The sequence below is a fragment of the Crocodylus porosus genome, unplaced genomic scaffold (genome assembly GCF_001723895.1).
Source record: "Crocodylus porosus isolate Cpor-Errol unplaced genomic scaffold, CroPor_comp1, whole genome shotgun sequence".
Taxonomy (NCBI): Eukaryota; Metazoa; Chordata; order Crocodylia; family Crocodylidae; genus Crocodylus; species Crocodylus porosus.
The window spans coordinates 198,826,452-198,846,767 of record NW_017728886.1 but is presented as its reverse complement, the minus strand read 5'-3'; the positions used below and the strand labels follow the sequence as shown (position 1 = coordinate 198,846,767).

The window sequence follows — 20,316 nt, the reverse complement described above, 5'->3', positions numbered from 1 at the left end:
GCCTGCTCCCCCAGAACAGACAGGGTAGGCAACCACAAGTAAGCTGGGGGAAGGGGAAGCCTGGGGGTTGGGAGAAACTGGGGAAGCCCCAGAGAACAGAGGGCAGGGGGACTGGATATGGGGTGGGGTGGCGTGCAGGGCGGGTTCTCACCGCCAGGCCCCCTGCTGGCTTGAATATGCAACAGCTCCAAACTCAAGCTGGCACTAACATTGATCAAAATTTGAGCAACTCAGTGTAACATGTGACAAGGCCATAAGTACATAACCACTATCTTTGTTTTAAATATAAAAGTAGAAGTACAGATATATTTTGGAGACAACCAAATAAACAATAGTATAACTTGAAAAAATGGGCAAAATCCTTTTTTCCTTGAACATTCAAATTCCCATTTATTTTAACTAAAACATGACCTCTTCATAGATTGTTGGAAGAAGGCCAAAGTAAAGAAAAATAATAAGACTTCTTCAGCTAGTAGCTAGTACTTCTACCTTCGCTACTAGACAAGTCCAATATAGATGCTATAAGAATTATGAATTATACTTCCAAATGTTTCTCTTTCTTACCTGCTGGCTTACTGGAAAATTCCTGTTGATTTTTTTTATCTATAAAAAAATGAATAAAGACATTGATTAATAAGTATGCTAACTAAATACAAGAACAAGAATCATTTTGTTTAATAAATGGAATATTATCCCCCAAACTACAACCATATAAAACAAGAGCAACTACACTGAAGTCAATTAAATGACCCTAAATGACAGTGACCCTAGTGAGCAAGTAGCAAGACAATTTCTGGACCTATTACATCCAGTTAATTTAAAATCCTGTTCAGGTTCATAGAAATATACAATGCAGGCAAGTTTCTTATGAGTTTTACCAACTCAATGAAAATAATTTTTTATATATATATACACACAAACACGTGCGCACGCACACACACACACATATATATGTATATATATATATAAATAGAAACCTTATTTTAAACTGTCATCATTGGACAATATAACCAAAATCTAGAAACACCAAAATATCTACAGACACAAGCATACTTTAACAGTCATTCAAGCTTCAGCAATATAATAAATACAGGTTTATGAGTAGAAGTGAGCCTTGACATTAAAAACTGCTGAATTCTGGAGCAGTTTGGATATGGTTCTGGAAGTCATTGGTAGCCTCAAGCACAAAACTCCTAGCTGACAGTACAAATGTGGAATGTGTCCACTCCATCTTGTAAGAAAAAAAGGATGTTTTGCTTTTAATTTCAAAATAAGCAATTCAAACATTGAGGAATAAATTGTATTGACAGCCAGGCATTAATGGTATAGACAGCCAGACCCCCAAGCCATAGCATAATATTTACACTTTCATTCTAAAGTGTGACATTTTCTGAGAATGTAAGAGGAAACACGAAAGAACATTTTTCCTCCAGAGTTTTTAATTTCATCTAAGTACACAGCTATATATAAAGATGACATAAACAGTACAAATGGCTAAAGAAAAAAAAGTGTTCAAGGTAAGTGTACATTTTACTACAGCCTCATTTTAATCCTTTGCTCAGTTATTGAACTGAAACAGATAGTGGACACTGCAAATAATAAACTGAAAACTCAGTAGGTTTGTCATCAAAACAAATTAACCAGTGTTGAGTATTTGCTAGCAGGCACGAAATTTCTCTTCAAGTTCACCATGAACAAAACTATCACATCAAATCAAATCAAATCAGCACAGGTTTTAGATGTGTCAAATACTTTGATATTTTAAAACAGAAAAACATAGATAGATTGTCATAACTTAAAGGCTAAAGGGTAAAATTTTCAAAAGTATCTAAGTGACTTCAGAGCCAAAGTTCTTTTTTCAGCAATGACCTAGGCACTTAAGAACATAGAGCACATTGCAGATGAACAGGCCTTAAACTCTTAGATTTCTAAGCTTGCCTCCCCTATGACATTGGCATGCTCTTATTGGACCATTCCCAAACATGAGAGGTGGTGCTCTCCCCTACCTTGGGGATCTTTAAGAGGAGTCTAGACATTCACCTGGCTGGGGTCATCTGACCCCAGTGCTCTTTCTTGCCCAGGGCAGGGGGTCTGACTTGATGATCTACTAGGGTCCCTTCTTACTCAAACGTCTTCTTACCAAACGTTTTCTTTCCCTTCTACTATGGTCCCTTCTTACCCAAACGTCTATGAATTATGCATACTCCAAATCTGGAAATACAAAGAAGCTCTGATGCTTCCCCCTATGGCTGCTCGTAAGACCTTTGTCTCTGGCGCTTCTAAGAGTCACACACATGAACTTGGAGTGGTCTCACTGGCTTATTCTGGGTATGGAGTGTATGTGGAGATTCAGATAGTGCAGTATGCATGGAAAAGGCCTGACCAGGATACACTACTGTACTATATACAAGCCCTCAAACACTTTTGAAAATTAAATTATTGTATTTTTGTACATATTTTATTTTATGCTATTATTATGCTAGATAGATTAACACCATTAAAGGGCAGAGGAAAAAAACCCAAACCTTATTTTCTCTCCCATAAAGTAATTTTATTATTTATGTAGCATACTAAGTGCACACAGTGTTGTACAATAAGTGAGTTGTGACAAATCAATAACAGTGTCTTTTCTCCAGATGGTTACCTATGTGAGGACAGTATACTGAACTATAAACCTGAAAACATTCAGCTGTGCACACAGAAATATATTTTTTATATGAAGTCATTGTATGAAGAAAGGAAAGGAGATGTCTCAGAAAATACTTTCTCTGAAAAGATGTGTCTGGCCCTTCATCACATGGTATCAAGGAAGTCTCAAGAGAGATTACAGTACATGCAAATGCTACATTTAAAGCAACCTAACTAGGGCTACATTAACCTAAATGCCAATCTGTGCTGATGTTGGTGCGGGGGAGGGGTATTAACAATTGGGCCAAAAATGGTGGGCCCAATCTAAGTTAATTCACTTAAACAAGTGGGGTTGGAGTCTTCAGTACTTTTTCACCTGTGAGTAAATAATGCATGGTCACTGGCTGAGTAGTATTATGAAACGTGTACTAGCAACTATAACATACGTAATCTTTGAATAGTTATCCAACAGCAATTTATAGGGCTCATGATCCATCACCTTTCAAAAAGAAAAAAATAAGATGACCTGGTTTTTCTCAGTGCAAGGGTCACTGATAATGGAAGCCAGACAAGCTCCATTAATTTAAGCTTTAATTAGCTTAAACAGATACTGAGGAAGAAAATTATAACGTAAATATGGAAAAAACAGTAGGAGTAGCAGATAGAGTATTTCAGAGTATTTTCATTTTTCTTCTGAATTTATAAAGAGTCCCTTTAGTAAAACATTTTATGCATGTTTTACCTACTTTAACTTTATATAACAGGTTTTTTAGTCCATTTTGAGATACAAAAACAAACAAAGAGTATTATTTCAATTCATACAAATAAATGTGAATTTGCCAAGCTATCTTGGAAAAATATAAACAGTCAGTTAGTAAGCTTTCTGCTCATCTTACCTGGTCACTTTCCTAAATCCTCTCTCAGGATTTTAAAGGTCACTTGGACTCTTAAGTAACTTGGGTAATTACTTGGGTAATTTTTGAAAATTTTTGCTTTGCCTAGCCTAGCAGAATATTAAAAAAACACATCTCCACGTGATATTGATTTAATAGATTTCATAGACACTAGGGCTGGAAGGGACCTTGGAAGATTTTTGAGTCCAGCCCCCTGCTCTAGGGACAGGAAGCCATCAACGGTCATAGGAACCCAGCAAGATAAACATCCAAATGTCGCTTGAAGGTGTTTAAAGTAGGTGCTTGAACCACATCTGGCAGCAGTCTATTCCAGACCTTGGGGGCTTGGACAATAAATAAGTTCTTCCTTATGTCCAGCCTGAAATGGTCATGAAGGAGTTTGTGACTGTTTAACCTTGTCATCCCTTGGGGCACTCTAGTGAACAGACGCTCCCCCAGATCCTGGTGAGCACCCCTTACAAACTTATAGGCAGCCACCAGATCACCCCGAACCTGTGCTTTTCCAGGCTAAAGAGTCCCACAGCTCTCAGCCTCTCATCATAAGGTCTATTTTTCTGACCTCTGATCATGCACTTGGCTTTCCACAACCTTTTTATATTGTGGAGCCAAAAATTGAATGCAGTACTCCACCTGCAGCCTCATCAAGCCCAAGTACAATGGAAGAATGACGTCCTGGGATTTGCTTGAGAAGCATCTATAGATGTAAGCTAGCATTTTGGTCACTTTATTAGATGCAGAATTACACTGATGGCTCATGTTTATCTTGTGGTCAATCATACCCCCCAAGTCCCTTTCGTCTGTAGTGTTACTAGCGTAGACCTGCTAAGCCTACAAGCATGCTACAGGTGTTTCTTCCCAAGGTGGAAAACCTTGCATTTTTCAGTGTTAAATACCATCAGGTTCTCATCTGCCCATTTCTTGAGCCTGTCAAGATCAGCCTGGATCACCCTCCTGTCCTCAGGTGTGGACATTTTACCCAAAAGTTTGGTGTCACCGGCGAACTTGCCCACTCCACTTCTGACATTAATGTCCACATCATTAATGAAGATGTTGAATAGTATAGGCCCAAGGACAGAGCCTTGACAGACCCCACTGGTCACAGCACACCATGACAATTGACTTCCATCAGCCACCACCCTCTAGGTCTGATCATAGAACCAATTCCCCAGCCAGCAGATTCTGATGAAGCTGAGGCCACAGTTGGCCAGTTTTGCTAAGAGGTGATCATGGTATACGAGACCAAAGGCTTTTTTAAAGTCAGTCTCTTCTCCCTTGTCCAGGTGATAGGTCACCTGGTCACCAAATCATTAGATGCAGGGGTAGCAGTGGACATAGTCTTCCTGGACTTTCAGAAGGCCTTCAACACTGTCTCTCACCCTGTTCTCATTAAGAAACTAGGGGACTGTGGTGTCGACACCCACACAGTCAACTGGGTCACCAACTGGCTAGAGGGCTGCACCCAGAGAGTGGTAGTAGATGGGTCTTTTTCAACCTGGAGGGATGTGGGCAGTGGGGTTCCACAGGGCTCGGTCCTCAGGCCCGCACTGCTCAACATCTTCATCAGTGACTTGGACAAGGGGGTAAAAAGCACCCTGTTCAAATTTGCTGATGATACTAAGATGTGGGGGGATGTGAGCATGCTAGAAGGAAGGAATAGGCTACAGTCAGACCTAGACAGGTTACAAGGGTGGGCAGATGAGAATAGGATGGGATTCAACACTGACAAGTGTAAAGTGATGCACCTGGGGAAGAACAACTGGCACCATACCTACAGGTTGGGGAACTCCATTCTTGTCAGTACAGAGGTGGAAAAGGATCTTGGAGTCACCACTGACTCCAAGATGAACATGGGCCAGCAGTGTGGGGATGCAGTCAGGAAGGCCAACCGTACCTTGTCATGCATCCGCAGATGCGTCTCAAGCAGGTCCAAGAAGGTGATTCTCCTCCTCTATGCGGCACTGGTCAGGCCGCAGTTGGAGTACTGCATCCAGTTCTGGGAGCCGCACTTCAAGAGGGATGTGGACAGCATGGAGAGGATCCAGAGGAGGGCCACTCGCATGATCAGGGGGCAGCAGGGAAGGCCCTATGAGAAGAGGCTAGGGGACCTGAACCTGTTCAGCCTCCACAAAAGAAGGCTGAGGGCGAATCTAGTGGTCTGTTACAAACTAGTCAGGGGGGATCAGCAGGCACTGGGGAAGTCCCTGTTCCAAGCACTACCAGGAGTGACCAGGAATAATGGTCACAAGCTGGCAGAGGGTAGATTTAGGCTAGATATCAGGAAGTGCCACTTCACGGTCAGGGTGGCTAGGATCTGGAACCAACTTCTAAGAGAAGTGGTGCTGGCTCCTACCCTGGGGGTCTTTAAGAGGAGTTTAGATGTAAACCTTGCTGGGGTCATTTGACCCCAGTACTCTTTCCTGTCATGGCAGGGGGTCGGGCTAGATGATCTACTCAGGTCCCTCCTGACCCTAGAAACTATGAAACTATGAAAAGGAAATAAGATCGGTCAAGCAAGACATACCCACAACAAACCCATGCTGGTTATCCCTCAGGGTGTTGTCATTGGCCAGTCTGTTAAGAATGATCTCTTTGATAATCTTTTCTAAGACCTTCCCTGGGATAGAGGTCAGGCTGATTGGCCTGCACTTAGCTGGATCCATTTTCCTCTCTTTCTTGAAGATAGGCACCACGCTGGCCTTCTTCCAATCTTCGGGCACTTCACCAGAGCTCCAGTAGTTCTTGAATATCCGTGCCAGGGACTGAGCTATGATGCTTGCCAGCTCCTTGAGTACCCTGGGGTGTAAATTGTCAGGGCCAGCTGACTTGAAGGTGTCCAGCCTCTCAAAGTATTCCTTCACAAGGTCAGCATTAATGGAGGGTAAGGGATCTCCCTCACCCAGGCCTTCCTCTCCTGTAATGGGCAGGGATGTCCCTTGGGACTGGTGAAAAACTAATGCAAAGTACCCACTTAGAAAGTTGGCTTTTTCCTGGGGTTCAGTTGTTAGTTGTCCCATTTGGTTTAGCAAAGATCCAATGTTTCCCTTGCTTTTCCTCTGGCTCCCCATATATCTGAAAAAGGACTTTTTATTTTCCTTGATACTTGTAGCTAGTTGGAGTTCAGTTGCAGCCTTGGCTGTCCTGGTTTGCTCTCTGCAGGTCTGGACCAGTGAAGAAAATTCCTTCTTGGAGGTGGATCCAGTCCTCCACCTTTGTAGATGTTTCTTTTTAGATGTAGGAGATCCGCTAGTTCCCTGGAGAGCCAAGGGGGCTGTTGTGTCCTTTTGCTGTCTTTCTTCCGAAATGGGATAGACTTTGCTTGTGCACCCAGGATCACTCTCTTGAGGAACAATCACTCTGAACTCCCCTCCTTTTTGGGTCATGGCCCCTTAGGGCTTCACTGACAAGCCTCCTGAGCTTGTCAAAGTCAGCTTTCCTGAAGTCAAGGACTTCTGTATCTTAACAACTTTATGTATGTAAAGCACAGAAAATCTAACTTAAATAATAACTATTTGTTCTGTTGCTCTGTGATCTGAAGGAGTGATTTTCAAAAATATATATGGAACACAGCTGTGTAAATCCCACCGGCAGTCAATGGGAGTTTGTACCTCACTCCCATCACAACTTGGTGACTGCAGTCTTCCATTTGAGAAATACATTGTTTGTTAAAAAGATCTGCTGACTATTTTAACTGAAGTTGATGGATTGGTGCATCAGTAAAAGCACAGACACATTTATTATACATTAATACATTAATAAATTAATAATTTACATTCTTACATTAATACATATTTTCCTATGAAAAAATGATGTTACAATACCAAGTTCAAATATTTGCAAGTCACAAATAGTATGAATGATATTTTACTAAGGGTACTAGTAAAGTATTACTATTCTATTAATGATTTGTATATCTTGTTCTTCATAACCTATTTTTTTCCCCCCAGTACACTGATAAGTCCAAATTTTGGATGGTGTAAAGTGGAGTTCATTGAAATGTTACTGTCTGCAAGAGTCCCATTATATCTACCTTGGACACATAAGGCCAGAGCCTTTTAGCTGCTAGTGCCTGTGGTGGCTGCACATATGACCTGTAATTCCAGCAGTGTTACAATGATAGCAAAGCAATCCTAACCTCCTTTCAAAGAATGTCTACCTTGCATGCACAGAGCTATCTTCAGCTCCTTCACCAATATAGAAGTCCAACAAATCTGTATTAGTTAAAAAAGAAGGCAGGTTATAGGATAAGGGTAAACAAAAACATCTTGAAAAACTACAGTTCCTGTAAGATAAGGAATAACTCCTTTAATCTTTCATCCATTTGAATCTCACTGCGGCTGAATAATTAGGAATTAGCCCTGAAGGAGTGGTTTTCAAGGCCCTCTGTAAATTACTACTATAGAACAGTTATTGCCAAACTGGGAATTTGATGTGCAAGCTGCAACAATTGAGTAGCAACTCATAAAAGTATGAATTGAACTCTGTATTGCTATTTAGAAGACTTCAGGGATAGGCATCCTTTTAAACTAGCCATAGATATTAGGGTTGTGCAAAGCAGGCAGTATTTGATTTGGATTCGGATTTGGCCCAATTCAGGGGACAGTGATTTGATCAGTTGAGTCAAATCACTGTCCCAATCCAATTCAGCTGAATCAGAAGATTTGATTTTGATATGGAGAATCAGCAATTCAGCCATAGACACAGCTTCATATGTTTTTTCTATGTACCTTGAGGTACCAGGTGTGGCTTGTGAATGCTGATATGGTGGGGTGGATGGAGCATCCCACAGAAGCATGCGGGGGGAGGGGGGTGGCCATGCACTTGGCGGTGGACCCGGAAATGGACCAGAAGTACTTCTAGTCCACTGCTGGGTCTGACATGAAGCACATGGGGGACCCCCCCCAATGTCCCCTTATCTGGGTGATTGGCCATGGGGAGAACCCTGGTGCCACCCCAGACCCAGGAGGCACCAGTTCCCAAGCTGAGGGGTCGGGGGGGGTCCCCCCCTGCGTACTACACAGAAGACCTGGAAGTGGACCAGGAGTACTTCCCATGGGATGCTCCATCTGCCCCAGCATCTTAGTGTTTATGAGCCGGGCCTGGCACTCTCTGTTTTGTAACTGTAGTGTCTCAGCATAATAGTATAGATGAGATGGGATGTGCAGCCATAGGCTTGAGCCCCTTTTGCTGTTTGATACCTATTGCATTTCAGCCTAGCTGTGCGGTTAAACATTAGCCTTATTTTTGGCTGGCAGACTTGGGCCAGGGTAAAGCCTGGCATTGTTTCAGCCAGGGTAAGACCCGGTACTACTTGTTGTTGATCCAGGATTCAGTACAGCATAGGTCTGGCTGACTTTTTGCTACCCAGTCCAGGCCCAGTGAAATAGCCCTGGGCCTCCTTTTGTCCTTTTGGAGTTTGTGTCCCAACCACGTGGTATGGTTGGGTGCTACTTTTAATTCAGGCCCAAGCCAAAATAGGCCTAACATTTCCTTCAAGTTCTTCTGCAGTTTTCTGCACAGCAGAGCTGGGATTGGGAGTAGGAATTTTGGGGTGCACTATGCTGATGAAATCTGCAGTTAATCCCTCAAAGTCACCATGCAGAACTGGAAGATCAGCACGCTATCACTTCTCCAAGAGCAACATAGCCCCTTGCAACACAAAAGGACATGTGCTCTTGAGCAGCTCCCTGTGGGGAGGTGAACCCAAGGAGCAGCTTGGGACTCTCCCTTCCCCTGAGCTGTGATCCACCACAGTCCAGCGGTGGGAGACAGGGAGAGCTAGGGCTGTGCTCCTGGCTGCTTCAAAACTTGAAACATTTCAAAATGTTTAGCCTTGTTTTGTTTTGAGGCTGTTTCAAAGCCCTTTGTTTTAATTTGATTTCGCTGTTTCAAGCTCAAAATGAGTTGAAACAGTGTCAAATCAAAACAGCCAGTGAAATTTCACACAGCCCTAGTTAATACTTGATAAAGAATGAGATAAAGGCATAAAGACAAATATTTTGCCTGATATGGTCTTCTTGTACTGGACTTTTTGCTTTGTATCACATTCTATAGTATAGCCACTAAACAATTGTCTTCAGAATTCCTCCAACAAACCACTGGAGTCTTACCTGTAGATATTCTGGGTTTAGAGATAGCACCAGTCATGGAATCATAGAATCATAGGGAAGTGGGTTGGAAGGGACCTTGAGAGGTCATCTAGTCCAAATTTCTGCCTGAGGTAGGATCAACCCAAACCATTGCCTAATTTCTTAGCAAAGCTACATAGTCAACCCTAACACAACAACAAGACTGTAGCCTGCCACAAGTAAAGCAGGGAGACCATGGCTGCCAATGTCCTGCTGCTGCAAAGGTTATTAATGTATGCTCAAGGGATCTCATAAAGAGGATATAACCTACAGAGGAAGGCAAAAAACCCCACAGTCTATACCAGTTTTACCATGAGTCAGAATTCCTTCCTAACCCCAAATATGGGGATCAGTCTGACCCTGAGCAGAGGGGCAAGACCCTATCACCAGGAAATTCAGAGTTTAAGTCTCAACAGAAGCACTGGCATACCACAATTAAAATCCCAGACTTAGCTGCAGCCAATGCCCAGTGCTCTGAGGAAGGCTTTAAAAAACCTGACACAGCAGGAAGCCAGGGGGTAGAGAGTGGGGGAGAGGAGGAATTCCCTCCCAGCCTCACACATGGCAACCAGTAAAGCGCAGAAGCATGAAAAATACTCATAGTAAAACAAGGGCATAGCTGAGCCTAGATCATCCTTAACCAGTAGTTGTCCAATCTTGTCTGGAATACCTCGAGTGATAAAGAATCCACAGCTTCCCCAGGCAGTCTATTCCACTGCCTTGGTGTTTTAATGGTGAAGAAGTTTTTCCTGATATCAACTCTAAACCTACTTTGCTGCAACTTCAAACCATTAGTCTGTTTCCTAGTATATGCAACAAGAGAGTAAAGGTGTTTTCCCCTCTTCTTCATGTCAGGACCTCAAGTATTTCAGGACTACTATCATGTCCCCACTTAAGCACCGTTTCTGCAAGCCGAAAATGTCTAGTTCCTTTAACCTCTAGTTTTATGATTTACCTTCCAAGCCCTTGATCATCCTTCTTGCCTGCCTCTGGATCCTAACTTCACCACATCCTTAAAAAAACTGGAGCCCATAACCACATACAATACTCTAGATGAGGCCTAACAAGTGCTGAGTGGAGAGGCACTATCACCTCTTGTGTCTTGCACCTCATGCTTCTGTTGATGCATCCCAAAACCACATTCACTTTTTGTGCAGCTCCATCACACTGAAGATTCACATTGAGTCTGTGATCTATCAAGACTCCCATATCCTACTCTGGGTGGAGTGCTGCCACCCAAATAGGCATCACCCGTTTTGCATTTGTATTTATGAAGAATGTATATTCTTCTTGCTTTTGTCAGCACTGAACTTCTTCCTTTTTTACTCCAGCCCATCTTTCCAACCTTTCAAGATCCTTCTGAATTGTGCTTTCATCCTCCAACAGTGATGGGATGCACTTTCCAGGCACCACAGGTAGGTGCTCTAGGGGCTTTGAAGAGCTTGGTTCTGAATGCTCCAAGTATGCTCTGGCTCCTGTGCTACCCTGCGCCTCCATGCCGTAACCCATGCTAACCTTCATGTGGAGGCATGGATCAGGGTGGGTCTTAGTGTGGTGGGACGGGGTACTAGCAGTTTCCCAGCTCCTATACCATTCCAGCCTACCCCACACCTGGACCCATGTTGACCTGTGCCTCCCCATGAGGTATGGGTCAGCATGGGTTGTAGCACAGAGGCACAAGACTGTGCAGGAACCAGGGAACTTCTGATACTGGTACCCTGTACCCAAACCAGGGTAAAGAAATAAACAAGAAGCTTCTCTGACCCTTTGCTTCTCTCCAGCACTACTACCTGCCCTCTCCCCCTTACTCCCCTCTTCATGGCTTCTCCCTTATTAGCTGGTATCAGCTTCAGCTGGCTCCCAGTCTCACACCTAGGCAGATTATATCTACTGAGCACCTGCTGCTGGGTTTCAGCCCCCTGAAGGATAATTACCTCCCTACAGACAGCATTTGAAAACTACTCTGACCATCTCTGGAAGTGGCAGACTTATTCATTTCTTTTCTGTAATGTGCCACAATGACAAGCAATTCAAGCACTTGCAGAAAAATGAAAAACTAGACTAACATTAGAAAGAAGTGCATTTGGTGTCAAGACCTAATACCTTGGAGAGATGAAGCAAAACATGATGATTGTAGTTTATATCATTATAACATTGTAGTTTATATTATTATAACATTGGTGTCTTATGGAGCACAGTTACTGAAAGAATCAATCATTTTAACCAAAAAGCTGGTGAAGGATATAGAAAAACATCAACTCATAAAGTGTGTAATATATTTCTCTTGCATATCCATTTCACTTATGATTTTAAGCAGTCTATAACATATATAAGTAAAGCAGTGTTGCTGTATAAATCAGTGTAAATACTCTGTAGTTAAGTTTTTAGCTCTTTGTTAAGAAAAATATATATGTAGCAGAGTCAAACTGCAGCACTTACAGCAACTTCCAAGCCAATTATCTTTATATTTTCATGGGTCAGAACTTCTTATTTGAAGTCATTTTCTTCTTCACATGCTAATCTCTGTAATTAATATACACTGGTTTATTCTAGTTCAGGGGTTCCTTTCAAAACCTGTTGTTGCCCAATTCCCTATGCCAGTGATTCCCAACTAGGGTGCTGTGAGATCCTTTGCAGGCTATTACAGTACTTGGTCCCTGTGTGAGGATGTAAGTGTTCACTCTTCCACATACCAGGTACTCCATGTGCCCACACTAGCATCCTGTGGATAGATGGCGCCCCATCACATCATTTCCATGGCCCTTCCACTGGCTCTGGGAGCATGGGAGCAGTGGGGGAAAGAAAAGCTGGCTGAAAAGCATGGCTCCTCCTGCAGCACCTGTGCTGACCACGCACTACCTCAAGTACAGACAAGAGGCAGAGAGGGAACAGATGGCTGAAAGATTGAGGCACAGTTCAGTCCTGCCCCTGATGTCTTCACTTAGCAGTAGTTTCTGCACCTCCAGAGCCTGCATACCCCCTTCTACCTCCTTCAGGGACAGCTGCCTCCTTCAAGAACCCCCAACTTCCCAATTTGCCCTTCTGAATAGCCCCTGCTAGCAGTAACCACTATGCACCACCTCTGCCATGGTCTCAGAGGTACTTTGCCCTCTGCTGCCCACACAACTTCCCTGCAAGGTCCTTTTAATGGTGCCCAGGGATGTGAGAAAATATTCACGGTAGGAAATGAATTTGTTTTCTGAGGTGTGGCTTCTGGAGCTATGAAAGCTTCTTTGAAAACAGTCCATTATTTGTAATTTGAATTCTAAAAGCTCAAAGAGCACCTAAAAATTTAAAGAGAAATTCCCATTGGAATTCCATATTTTTTTCCAAAAGTGTGACATCGTCCCTCCTTTTTCCTTTTACTGCTTTTCCTGTTAATATAATTAGTGTTCCTGATACTAATACTACTAAAATATATTTGAGCAGTACCATAAGTAGGGGGGTGGGGGGTAAGTAGCGCACCAGTCCTGAAGAGCCACCAGAATCCAGCCCCCTCCCTGGAGTCATAGCTATGGCAATGCAGCTCTGTACTGAGCAATGAACATGGAGTTGGGGGGTGGGAGGGGGAAGGATAAGCAAAACAGTGTTTCTCTCTACCTTGGGGTTCTGTGCCATAGTAGGTGCAACCCTGCATCTAACAGCATAATTGAGCGACTGGGGAGGGAAGGCAGAGGGTGGGGAGTCAATGGGGCACCCTGGGAGCCTGTATCACATGGTTGCTGTTGCCTGAGCCAGTGCTGATAGAGCTGTGGCAGAAACATAGAGACCCCAGGTAGGTAAGAAGTTCCTTTCCTTCACCCATCCTATTGGTTGGTATACTATCCCCCCACGCTGGGTTTTGAATGAATTTGCTACACTCCTATATTTAAATATCCAAAACTCTCATTGTTAACACAAAATGAAGGCAACAAGTCTGTTGATTAGAATAAAAGATTTGCACTGGCATTCTATAGTACTGGACCTCCATCTCTGGATATGTTTACGTGGCACCATATAGTGTCGTACAGATATATCTAGCTGTGAGTACTTTAGCTCATGTAGCAGGCTGACATCAGGGGTGGGCAAAATATAGCCCATGGGCCAGATTCAGCTTACCAGCCCATTCTATATAGCCCACTGGGTCTCTCCAAGAAACAATTATTACTGGTCCACGGCTGCCCCTTTCAAAACCAGTGGGATGCAGGCTTTCAGATGTCATGCACCATAGGATCAGGCAGGATCTGTGCTTCCAACTTCATGGGGCTCCCAGCACTCTAGCTGGGAGTCCCACATGGAGAATGGAGTGCAATGGCATGAGATTGGACAGCTGGTGAGTGGGGAGGGGAGCACCCACATTCAGTGCCAGGAGCCCCATGTGGAGGCACAAAGCCAAACCAACCTGGCCTAATGGTGTACACTTTTGGCTTCAGTACCAGGAGCCTCACATGCTGATACAGAGCCAGCCTGGCCTGAAGGCATGTGGAAAGGGAGGTGTGGATAGTCACATGCCATCAGGGCAATTGGCCTCTGTGCCGCCAGGAATGCACACCACTAGGCTAAGCCAGGCTGGCTCCATGCCTCCATGTGCGGTTCCCCACTGGAATGGTAGAAATCCCACATGGAGGCACAGAGCTGGCCTGGCCCAACCCAGTGGTGCATGGCTCCTGCCTGCAGTGCTAGGAGCTCCATGTGCTGGCATGGAGTCAAGTTGGTCTGGCCCAAAGGTGCATGCCAGACGGTCAGGCTGGATCAGCTCTGTGCTACCAGAGGCAGATCCGTGGACTCAGCTGGAGCTGCGTATCACCAGGAGGCTCTGCCTACCACTGGCCATGAGCTTGCCACCTGCTGCTGCTTCTGACAATGTGGATGGTGTAGCAGAAACTGCCACCCCCTGCATCACTCACAGACCCTCCCACAAACACCATACCCACCCCCACACAAACCCACACCCCTTAACAAATCCCATACCCATCCATACATCCCCCACACCCCTTAACAAACTCCCCATATGCCCCCACAAATCCCACACATACAAACCTCACACCCACTCTCCCACCCCCCCACAATATACAAGAGTAAGACTTTATTGTGAGTTATTATGCAATCACCTCTACATACACTAGACAAACGCATGAAAATCAGAAAAAAATATTTTTTGAAATAAAATTAAAATATGTTATAGTCGGTATTTGATTTTTAGTATATGATTTTTTTTCCCAGTTCCAAGATGGCAACCCCCTTTCAAAAATAGTAGTTCTGAAGGCAAGGGAGGGACTTCTAGTGGCAAAAGTCAGGGGTTAGGAATGGGACTTCTGGCTCCAAGATGGTGATCAGGGGGTAGGGCACCTGTCAAGGGACAGGGCTACCCTTGGGGTCCTTGACAGTTCAGTAAAAATCGTTAAGAGGCTCTCCGGCCAAAATAATTGCCCACCCCCGTTCTACATGGAGCAAAGCAGCACACTTCAGCACATGTCAACTGCAGAACAGGGAGCAATATAGGTATGTTTTGCCCAGCTTATCACACTGCTTCTCAGTATAGTTAACTAGCTTAAGTTCAGTTAGTGTGGCTATACTGCTTCTAATTCTAGGGATAAATCAAGGTACCTCTTCACAGCATTGCTCTGCATCATGTAGACATATACTCACTGTCTTACTGTATGCTCTTGAACTTTTATAGACTGGAACTGTCTCCACTGAAACAGTTAGCTCTAGTTAGTACATGTAAGTTAGGCCTTTGCCTAAGGAATGTCAAATCATACTGCAAAATATCACTCAGGGTGGAAAATTGACTGGGTTAATACTTGATATACTGTTACATGAGCTGCTGCTTCCACTTCATTACTAGCTCAATCATTAGTCATACTTCAGCTGGACCAGCTGTCTTGTGAATGAAGCACCACTTAACTCGAGCTGGAGATATTTGTGTGAACAAGGAAATCAAGCTAGGTGCAAGACCTGAAATATAGCATGAAACAACAACAGAGTAAAGATAAGCCCAAGCTTTCTCGGCTCCCTCATTTGCAAAGTAAAGATAATAATACTTATCCATCTCTGAAAGCCTCTTGAAATGAGTGTGATGAAAGTGCAGAATGTTCTTGTTAAACGTATATGCTAAATTAGATTTAGAAAGGTTATCAATCTAAATGGTTGAAATAGCCTTTGTAGTTAGACTGGTAGTTACAAATATACGTCCCACAGGATGCTACTAAATGTAGCATGTGTTGTAGCATTTTTGCTTATGGTGTATGCTAGATCATACCATTGTCACAGAGATTGTTTGGATAAAATTAGGCTTGGGGTTGTAGCACTTGAAAACTGCCATCTATATTATTATTTCACCAATTTATGTCACCAGAATAGAGTCAATGCAAACATCAGGTATAGATTTGAAATCTTCCTGCCTTGAAAATAGACTTCCAATTTAATGTAACTTTTTGGGGAAGAGGAGCTGAGAATTAAAATAGTTAAAATGGTTATGATATTATGAATTATTGCTTTCTATTTGAAATTAGAATTGCATTTTTCAAGTAAATAGTAATTGGATCAAACTTGTCTCTAATTTAACACACTTATACCTTTATTTACTTGAAGAAGGTTACATCAAATTCATATTTGTTCTTAATATAATTAATACAGTTTATTCTTAATGTATTAAAAATGCCATTAGGACAGTGTCATTAACAAGACTTACATTAGTAAAAGAGGGTTAACTTTGGGGTTGGTAGTGTGGCAGCAATGCTTTGTAAGACAAGCAGATTTGTAGAAGAGGACAAAAGTATTTCATCCAGTTATGTATAAAATGTAGAATAATGAACTAATTGCTGATGGAACTTAATGTCCTGAAGAAATATGGCTATTGATTTTTTAAATATATACATATTATTTAAATCTCTGTATGGGTCTAAAAGGGGTTTCTGCTGCTATTTTTGGCAGTTGCCACTGGAATGCCTGGAGGCAATGAGGTTAAAGAGGTTTTTTTCTGTACACCTAAGTGGTAACCTAGGGCATGTGCACCTGAAATGGGGGTCCCTAAATTGAAGCAGTAGATTTTTAAACCCATTGCTTCAATTTAGGGTGAAGTAAATCCCCGTGTCATGCATACACCCTGTACTTACCTGCCTTTCTGTCAGCGGCAAGGGGAGGGCAAGCTGCCGGTGGGTGGAGCAGTACCTGGGCTTCTGGGGGGGAGTGGCTTGTTCTTCCCTCCATGGCAGTGGCAAACTTCCCACTGGCTGGCACCTGCCTACAGGCTCGGGCAGTCCCAGGGGGCACCACAGCCACGGAGAGAGGTACTGGGCCCCTGCGCAGCTCAGGCAGGCAGGCTCCAGGGGGCAGCAGGGTCAGGAAATCAAGTTTGCTGCTTTTCTTGGGCAAAGCCTGCTTTCCCAGGCTGCTGCCAGGCTGCCTGCAGGGCTTCCTGTGGAGCTGCACGGAGCCCAGTGCTTTGCTTTGCGGCTGTAGGGGAAGCAAACAAACTCCTCTAAGTTTTAGTTTGCTGCGCCCCAAGTCATTTAAGGTGCATTACGCTGAATTCCCTACAGCAGCTGGAATTAATGCACAATGCGCCACTGAGGCATGCAAACACCGACACCATTAAAGTAGTGCAAAAAAATTTAGCCTGCTTTAAAGTGACATGCACACATGCCCCTCATTTATCTACACATGGCCCTAAGCAGCAATTTTCTCCTGTTTTCAGTTTACATTACCTTAAATATTTTAATGAACAAGAAAGCAGAACATCTAGTATTAGATGTATGGTGTCACATATACTGTTTTGCCTGTACAAATTTGATTTTTAATCCCTAAACTCTATGAATGAAGAGCACTATTTGAAATGCCAGAAAGCATGCTTCTTGTAAGGGAGTTAAAACAAAATTTCTACTGAGCACACACCAGAATACTTCCCTGATGCAGTATATGATTCAGCTGAAATGCAAAAGTTAAAAAATACAATAACTAACAAAAAAATATTAATACAACTTCTCTCTACTCTGTATTCATTTCTGGCATCATTTTTGTCATTTGTCATGCTGCTATATTACAATTGCTTCTCAACTGAGCAATCAAAATGGAAAAAACTTGAAAACAACTATTCACATTCAGTCCAAACTTGGGAAGTTTCTTCCTAGTAAAAAGGTAACCTGTTAACAAGATATTAAATGTTTGTATGACCTGCTATAGTTTTTAGTAGTGGTTGTGGAGTTTACATGAAAAACAACAAACTGTTATAATGTATTAAGGATGACTTAGTAACATTATACTTACAGAATATTTTGTTCAAAACTACTTGATCAAGAAAATTATTTCCAGAGAATGACTTGGCAAATTGGCTGCAGGGCCGCACCCAGAGAGTGGTAGTGGATGGGTCATTTTCAGCCTGGAGGAAAGTGGGCAGTGGGGTCCCCCAGGGCTCAGTCCTTGGGCCCGCACTGTTCAATATCTTCATCAGCAACTTGGACGAGGGGGTGAAAAGCACCTTGTTCACATTCGCAGATGACACTAAGATGTGGGGAGAAGTGGACACGCTAGAAGAGAGGGGCAGGCTACAACTAGATTGGACAGGTTACAGGAGTGGGCAGATGGGAACAGGATGGGATTCAATACTGACAAGTGCCAGGTATTGCACCTAGGGAGAAAGAACCAGCAGCATATCTACAGGCTGGGGAACGCCCTTCTCATCGGTGCAGAGGCAGAAAAGGATCTTGGAGTCGCTACTGATGCCAGGATGAACATGGGCTGACAATGTGAGGACGTGGTCAGGAAGGCTAACTGCATCTTGTCATGCATCCACAGTTGTATCATGAGCAGGTCCAAGGAGGTGATCCTCCCCCTCCCTGTATGTGACATTGATCAGGCCGCAGTTGGAGTAGTGTCCGGTTCTGGGCACCGCACTTGAGGAGGGATGTGGAAAGCATGGAGAGGGTCCAAAGGAGGGTCACTCGCATGATCAGGGGGCAGCAGGGCAGGCCCTATGAGGAGAGGCTGTGGGACCTGAACGTATTCAGCCTCCACAAGAGAAGTCTGAGAGGGGAACTGGTGGCTGTCTGTAAACTTCCGAAGGGGAACCAGCAGGCAATGGGATAGTCCCTGTTCCTCTGAGCACTACTAGGAATAACAAGGAAGAACGGCCATAAGTTGACTGAGAGTAGGTTCAGGCTAGACATCAGGAAGCATTACTTCATAGTCAGGGTGGCTAGGATCTGGAACTGACTTCCAAGGGAAGTGGTGCTTGCTCCTACCCTGGGGATCTTCAAAAGGAGGCTAGCTAATCACCTAGCTGGGGTCGTTTGACCCCAGCATTGTTTCCTGGGGGGCAGGGGGTTGGACTTGATGATTTGCTTAGGTCCCTTCTGACCCTACCAACTATGAAACTATGAAACTTCTGAAGTTTGTGTCCTGTGTATATTCAAAAGCCTCTTGTATTGTCATTGCTCTCACATCTGGGCATATCATAGCCACATTCTATTACTCCATCTTATGAATCTCCTTCAGAAGACTTCTGTAGAGTAGAAATCCTTCAAACTGACTTCAGGAGAAGAGACTAAGGGTCTTTTTCCTTCCTTCTATTAAGCACCTGAAAAACAGTTAACTTATGCACATTTCTAATGGTTATGTCACTTTAACCTTAAGACTAAAACACAGAAAGTGGCAAGGAGGAAGATTACCCATATACCTTTTACATGAGCAGTTTTTTCAGGGAATAAGGTAGAACAGGATTCTGCTTAGGCACCAATATGAACATAGATAGAATCCTAATTGGAGGAATAGAATTTTGTGCTAATGCTTTCTTTATCTCTTCATTTTTAAAATTACTAATACCTTGAGAATTTTTTAACATAGTTCTCATTTCAAGGGTGTGGACCTCTCAAGCAAGGGAAAGAGCTTGACCAGGAATTCTTAGGTCAGCTCATGGAGGTAGTGAAGTCTAAGGATGTGGTAGGCATGGGGGACCTGAACTTCCTGGACATCTGCTGGGAAGACCAGCCAGCCAGGTCTGACCGCTCATGTAGTTTCTTAGCCAGAATGCAGGACCTCCATCTAACCCAGGAGACGCACAGCCCCACCAGGGGAGACGCCCTGTTGGACCTGGTGCTGGCCATGGCAGATGACCTGGTGAGGGGGCTGCGGGTGCTCGATCACCTGGGTGACAGTGATCATCGCCTGTTGGAATTCACCATCCAGCACAAGGTGGCAAAGGCCTGCAGCAAGGCAGCAGCCCTAGATTTCAGGAGCGCAAACTTCAATGAGCTAAGGAGAATAGCCAGGGAAGCCCTGAGATACCAGAGGGGAGGAGAGCCAGGTGTCCAAGGAGAGGGGTCGCTCCTTAAGGAGATGATCCTCCAAACCCAAAAGGAGGTAATCCCAACATGGATCAAAGGGAGCAGGAGAGCACACAAGCCTCCGTGGCTCACCAAAAGCATCCAGGAATGTATCTTAGCTAAAAGAGAGGGGATGTCCCCTCCCTATGGAAGGGAAGGGACATCACCAGGGATGACTGTACTGCAGTTGCTCGGGGATATAGGGGGGCAGTCAGGAAGGCCAAGGCAGAGATGGAACTGGGACTAACTTCCCAGATTAAGGACAATAAGAAGTCCTTCTTTAAATACATAAGGGGTAAAAAGAAGGTTCTGGGTAATGTGGGGCCCCTGCAGGACACGTTAGGAAAT

The 20,316-nt window shown here is 43.8% G+C and overlaps 1 protein-coding gene across 2 annotated transcripts in view; it reads right to left on the bottom strand.

The window, feature by feature from the left end:
• Nucleotides 1-20,316, bottom strand: part of SNTG1 (syntrophin gamma 1) — a 326,996-nt gene that overhangs the window by 128,537 nt on the left and 178,143 nt on the right. For both annotated transcript variants that reach the window (XM_019547916.1, XM_019547925.1), the window contains exon 12: nucleotides 565-603. In XM_019547916.1, coding sequence (XP_019403461.1) covers nucleotides 565-603 — 39 coding nt within the window. The remainder of the gene's footprint in view (nucleotides 1-564; nucleotides 604-20,316) is intronic.